The following is a 6,000-nucleotide window of genomic DNA, read 5'->3' as shown; positions in this document are numbered from 1 at the left end:
GAACCATCTAAACTCTGGGGTTTTGTTCCTTTTGAGCTATTAGCAGCCACTGATACCTATTGCCTGTATCAATTAATTAACTGGTGACGGCAAAAGTGATATGCTAATATTGTCAATCTTTCTATTTTTAATTTTGGGTATTGGCCGTTTAACCACTGAGCCACACCCCAGCCCTTTTGAGATAGGGATTGGCTAAATTGCTGAGGTTGGCTTTGAACTTGGAATCCTCTTGCCTCAGCGTCCCCAGCTTCTGGAATACAGGCATATGCCACCGCACACAGCTATTTTTACTTATTTATTTGGGATATGGGAGATTGAACCCAAAGGTGCTTTACCACTGATCTACATTCCCCAACCCATTTTATTTCTTCTTTTTTTTTAAAAAATATTTTTTGTTTTAGTTGTAGATGGACACAATACCTTTATTTTATTAACTTATTTTTATGTGGTGCTGAGGATGGAACCCATGCGTTGCACGTGAAAGGCAAGTGCTCTATCACTGAGCTACAACCCCAGTCCCCCTTTTTATTTCTTAGAGACAGGGTCTTACCAAGTTGCTGGACTTGAACTTTGGATCGTCCTGCCTCAACCTGCGGAATCACTGGGATTAGGCGTGTGCCACCCGCCCAGATTTTGTCCATCTTTTTCATATTATCTGGAATATTTTATGTCAGATTCTCAGTTGCTGAGGCTGGTTTCGGACTTGTGGTCTTCCTGCCTCAGCCTTCCGAGCAGCTGGGATTACAGGTAGGCCCGGTCCTTCAGAATATTCTTCAATGTATATATCATACTTTTAAATATTATCAAATTGAAATTATTGTCAATATTTATATGTACACTTCAAGGGCTGTGTTTATCAATATATGCTGATTCCGGTAGTATCCTAGAGGCTTAGAAGGCAAATCCACTTCTGTTTCACATTTTATCTTTTTCTGTGCTGAGGCGGAGGGAGGCATCGCTGAGACCACACGCCCCTAAAGCTCTCTTATTTCCTGGTTCGGCGGAGTCTTCTGTCGGTCCTGTCACGCACTGTGTCTGAGAGCACTCATCACTCAGGAATTAAACGCTCAAAAGTCACTTCAGCTTCCATTCCCCTCCCGGAACTGGCGCGATAGTGACGTAGGCGTTTCCTCCGTCACGGGGGCGAGGCCGGTAGTGCCCACCATCCGCGTCGCTGGCTGATGACGCGCAGCGCGGCGTGCTCCCCCACGTGTGCTTTGCTGTTCGCCAGATCTCCGCGGAGCGGCGGCGGCCACTATCCCTAGGGGAGTAGTGGGTGGAGGTTCGGGCGCTGGAACCTTGGCAGCTCGGAATCTCTGAGCAAGAAGCAGTGAGCGCTGGGGTTCCCCGGCACAGAGGGCCTAGGATCATGGAGCACCTCTTACTGGAGGTGGCGGCTACACCACTGCGGTTAATCGCTGCCAAGAACGAGAAGAGCCGCAGTGAGCTGGGCAGATTCTTGGCCAAGCAGGTAAGGAAAAGAGGGAGAGGGAAAGCGTGGGGCAGACCCTGGTCGCCCCTGGGTGCGCTGCGGCGTCTTGTTACTCTGGCTGCTGGCGGTGGCTGGACGGTGGCAGAGGCGTCCGCACGTGTTTGAGGCGACTGGAAGGAGCCTTCCCTTTCCCCTCTCCAGCACGTCGACCCCTCTGCAATGCTCAGGCAGTGTGGCAGGGGTGCCGTTCTGAAAGGTATGTGGTTGAGTTTTGAAGTTGAGATGACGTCTTTGCTCTTTTGACGCGTATATTACCTTAGTGTGCGTAGTCCAGCTTCGGGTGTTAGCTTGGCTGAGCGCGTGTATGTGTATTTTTTCCTAGTCTCCTCTCTCTGACTCACAAATGAGTATCGATGGCGTTTCTGCTGTGCCTAAGGAAGCAACAGCTTTATTTTGGGTGACGGATTGAGGGACCTAAGCGGTTTAGAAGGACAGTGAACTCATAGGAGAGTACTCCTCCCCACCCCCTTTTTGGGGATGGAGGTGTGGAAGGAGCTGGGGATTGAACCAAAGGCTTCATGCTTGCTCGGCACACACTAACACCGAACTACACCCCCAACTAAGGGGCATATTTGTATGATGATAACAAATTGCACCTGAGAAGCAAAAGGGAGTTGAATCTCTACCTAGGTTCCTAGCCCCCAGGCCCTTAGCAAAGTTGCAATGAAGAGGATCTAATGCTAATTGATGGTCTAGAGACGAAACAGGTTTTTGGTGGTTTTACTAATGAAGGAGATAATCAATTTCGATGAACTGAGCTTGTGAAAGATTCCTGAATTTTGTGTTGTCACTAGAGGTATCTTTCTGTAAGTGAGCTTAGAATTTAGAGGACAGGTTCTAAGTCTAGGGTTCTTTGACCAATTTCAAGGGATTTCTGACTTCCTACCACAGTAATTGGATGTAGTCTGGAGGTGTAGTTCAGTGAAAGAACATAGGCTTAGCATGCAGGAGGCCCTGGGTTCAGTTCCTGGCACTGAAGAAAAAAAAATTAATATCAGTGTGTTGGGGGTGGTGAGAATTAAAAAATGGTTTGTAGCCTTTATTAGATAAGTTTTAGGGAATCTGATACACTGAAATATAAGAATCACTCGAGTAGATTCTGAGTATTGTATAGTAATGCTTCCCAACTAGAAAGTTCATTTTTCTTAAGGAGTATGAAATATTGTATCTTCCTTTCCTCAGCCTCACATTGTCAAATTTTGTCCAGTCTCAGAAATATATTTCAGGTTTGTTCTTTTCCATTCTGGGTAATAATTTGATGAATTTCACTTAGAGAAGAGTTGATTTTATTGTCCATCCTAATTTCTATTTTTTTGGAAGCAAATATTTTTACTGGAAAGCTGCAGAAACTTTTAAAATGTCAATTCTCAGTGGGATCTGAAGAACTTTTTAGTATATGCTGCTTTCTTTTGTTTTTCATCTCAGCTGGTGATTCCACCTTCTTTCCAGTCACTGATAGAGAACTGGTTCTCCTCAACTCTATTATTTTGGGATGTTGGATATTGAACCTAGGGCCTCAAGCACTCATGTGCTCACCACTTAGCTACACTTCCAGCCCTTCCTTAACTTTTTTCATTCCTTTTTCTTCATATAGAGTCAAGACATCTTGCTGGTATTCCAAGTTATTGAATCTGTTCATTCATTTCATCCCTACTGCTACTACCATTCCTACTTCCTTGATCATTGTCTGTTAATGAAGATTAGAGTGCTTAGGAGAATGCATGGGTCCTGGAACTGGAGTGTGACTGAAGGTTAAATCCATTTTCATTTACTTAATTGCTTTCAGTCTCTCGTGCAAATTACTTAACTCCACTAGGATTTTTTATTAAACATATAAATATGGTAGTTGCAAAGTAGTTACAGGGGCTTACCTGTGTTACCTGCATGAATTCCTGGGTTCCATCCCTAGTATTGCACAAAAAAGAAAGAGGTAAGCAAGTGGGTTCTAGGATCAGCTACTAGTTTTGTCACCTTAACTTTCTTCCCCCCTTCAGTTCTCTTATCTCTAAAATGAGGATGTAAGGATGATAGTGTCTAATTTATGGGTTGAGGTGAGGATTAAGTACTGTTTATAAAAGTGATTTCTGTTATTACTACTATAAATAAGGCTGTTGTGATGACTAGAAAATTTGGAGTAAGGAACTTATACTGCCTGGCATGTAAGAAGTCATCAGGAAATGTGAGCTATAATAACATGAACACATACATATACACTTTTTTTTTTTTTTGGCAGGACTGGGTCAAACCCAGGGCATCACGCATGCTAAACAAGTATTCTACAACAGCTATACCCTCTGTCCTTCTTGTTGTTATTTTTGAGACCTGAGTCTGGCTCTGTTACCCAGGCTTGTCTGAAACTCCTAGACTCAAGTGATCCTCTTGTCTCAGTCTCCCCAGTAGCTGGCACTAGTAATTATTATTATTTTTTTGTGGTGCTGGTGTTACCGCTGTTTAGTATAACACCAGAGAAGCACGCCGAGGCAAGTTTAGAGTGGAAAGTAGAAGCTTTATTAAGGACAGCAGAAAAGACTTCTCCCCTCCCGGGAGGAAGAAGGGGACCCAAGAGGTGGAATCCGTGGAAGTGGGGAGGTCTTCCCTCTTTTATAGCTAAGGTCTTCATTCAGCTTTCCCGCATTTCTGTCAGCATTCCTGTCCTTTGTTCTGTTATCTTGCAGTGATAGAATGTAGGTGGGGAGACCCAAAAGGTGAGGGGCAGATGGGCCTGAGGAATAATCTTGGGCCTGAAGTGCCTGGGGAGCTTCTGATTAGCATTTCCTCGTTTGCTGGGAGCTGTTTCATTAACATTTCTTTGGGATAGGCTCTGGGCCTTGGGAACATTAACATTTCAATTTCCCAAGTGCTGCTTTGCTTTCCAGGACAACAAGGCCTTCATTTTCCATTTTACTCATTAGACCTGATTTACCTAACTACACTAACTAGGAATTGAATCCGGGACCTCATTCATGCTAGGCAAATGCTCTACTGCTGAGCTATATCCCCCACTGCTCTTATTTTTAAAAGCAGTTTTGTTGTTATGCAATTCACATTCCATATGTATCTCCATTTAAAAGTTTTCAGTTAAAAGATTCACATATATTGTGCATCTGTCACTACCATCAGTTTTAGAACATTGTCAATATTTCAGAAAGAAACCTTCAGCTGCCAGGTATGATGACACATGCCTGTAATCCCAGCTACTTGGGAGACTGATGCTGGAGGATCAGAAGTTTGAGGCCAGCCTGGGCACTTAGAGAGACCCTGTCTTAAAAAAAAAAAAAAAAATCCAGTTGGGAATGTAACTTGTGGTAGAGCAATTGCCTAGCAAATCTAGCATGTGCAAGGCCCTGGGTTCAATCCCTAGTATTGCAAAAACACAACAAAAACCTCTGTATTTAGCCTGTCATTCCATAATACTCTTTGACACCCTCCATTTCCTCTAGCAACTAGTAATTTAATAACGTAAGTTTTTAAATATATGGATTCTTTATTTTGCTAATTTAATTTAATTATTAATAAGACAAATCCAAATCTGTAACTGCTTTGCATAAAGCTCCCCATTGTTTCCAGAATCAAACTGATCTTTCCAAAATGGAATCTGACTTGAGCAGGGGGTTTAGCTCAGTGGAAGAAGGTCTGCTTAATACATGATGCCCTGGGTTCAAACCCTAGCACTGCAAAAATTAAAAAACAAAACTAGGGAAACCACTTGGTATGCCATTGTACTCCTTTTCCTACAGTCTTCCCTTTGTTCCTTTAATGTTGGGACTCAAACCCTGGGGATTCAAGGGAGGTGTTACATGCTAGACAAGTGTACCCTGGAAATGTATTTCGATGCCAGTCTACTGGTTCTCAGGGTGGGGCAGTCCCCCTCCCTTGGGAAGGAGGGCAAATCTTGAGACATTTTTGGTTATTAGAGATAGTAGGGGCAGGGAATCTTCTGGTATCTAGTGCTTAGAGGCCAGGGATGTTGCTAAATGTCCTTAGAATTTACAGAACAACCACCCAAGACAAGGAATTAATTATCCAGCCTCAAACTAAACAAATTAATAAAAAAAAGTAGTATAAAAATAAGAAGAAACCCTGCCCAGCCTAATTTTCCACCTTGCCCAGGGTTTGATACTCGTGCAACACTGTGCTTTCTTAAATTATTACCCCCTGGTGTTGTTGACTGGAGTCGGCCCCTGTGGTCAAATACATATCTCTTTTTGGCCATAATAGAATAACTGGTACTGGATTAGTTCTATTGCTAAGAAACAACTAGAAAATTCTGGATAAAATACACGAAAACTATTTCAAACATTGAGTAAAAGGCAACTTAGAAAACTGCAATCTCTGACAAAGGAAAATAAGGTAATCCCTAAAATTATCCTGTATATGTGCCTATAACACTTACTGGATCCTTTTTTGAGGAGGATGAACTCAAATTCAGTAATGGTGGTGTGCCTAAGCCACAAAGACAGATCAAAGTCTCAGGGGGCTGAGACAGCTAGTGTATTCTCAGAAGAGCA

General features: G+C 43.0%; 1 protein-coding gene across 2 annotated transcripts in view; it reads left to right on the top strand.

Annotated features, from left to right (window-relative positions):
- Nucleotides 1-1,194: 1,194 nt before the first annotated feature.
- Mdn1 (midasin AAA ATPase 1) overlaps nt 1,195-6,000 on the top strand; it is a 152,992-nt gene continuing 148,186 nt past the window's right edge. Inside the window, exon 1 of one of the 2 annotated variants that reach the window (XM_048808075.1) lies at nt 1,195-1,471. In XM_048808075.1, the coding sequence (XP_048664032.1) occupies nt 1,370-1,471 (102 nt within the window). In that variant the 5' untranslated portion in view covers nt 1,195-1,369. The remainder of the gene's footprint in view (nt 1,472-6,000) is intronic. The other variant, XM_015499360.2, reaches the window with a different exon arrangement.

The sequence above is a fragment of the Marmota marmota genome, unplaced genomic scaffold (assembly GCF_001458135.2).
Source record: "Marmota marmota marmota unplaced genomic scaffold, marMar, whole genome shotgun sequence".
Lineage (NCBI taxonomy): Eukaryota > Metazoa > Chordata > Mammalia > Rodentia > Sciuridae > Marmota > Marmota marmota.
Note: the sequence above shows the minus strand (reverse complement) of the source record. Positions and strands in the feature narration are given on the sequence as shown.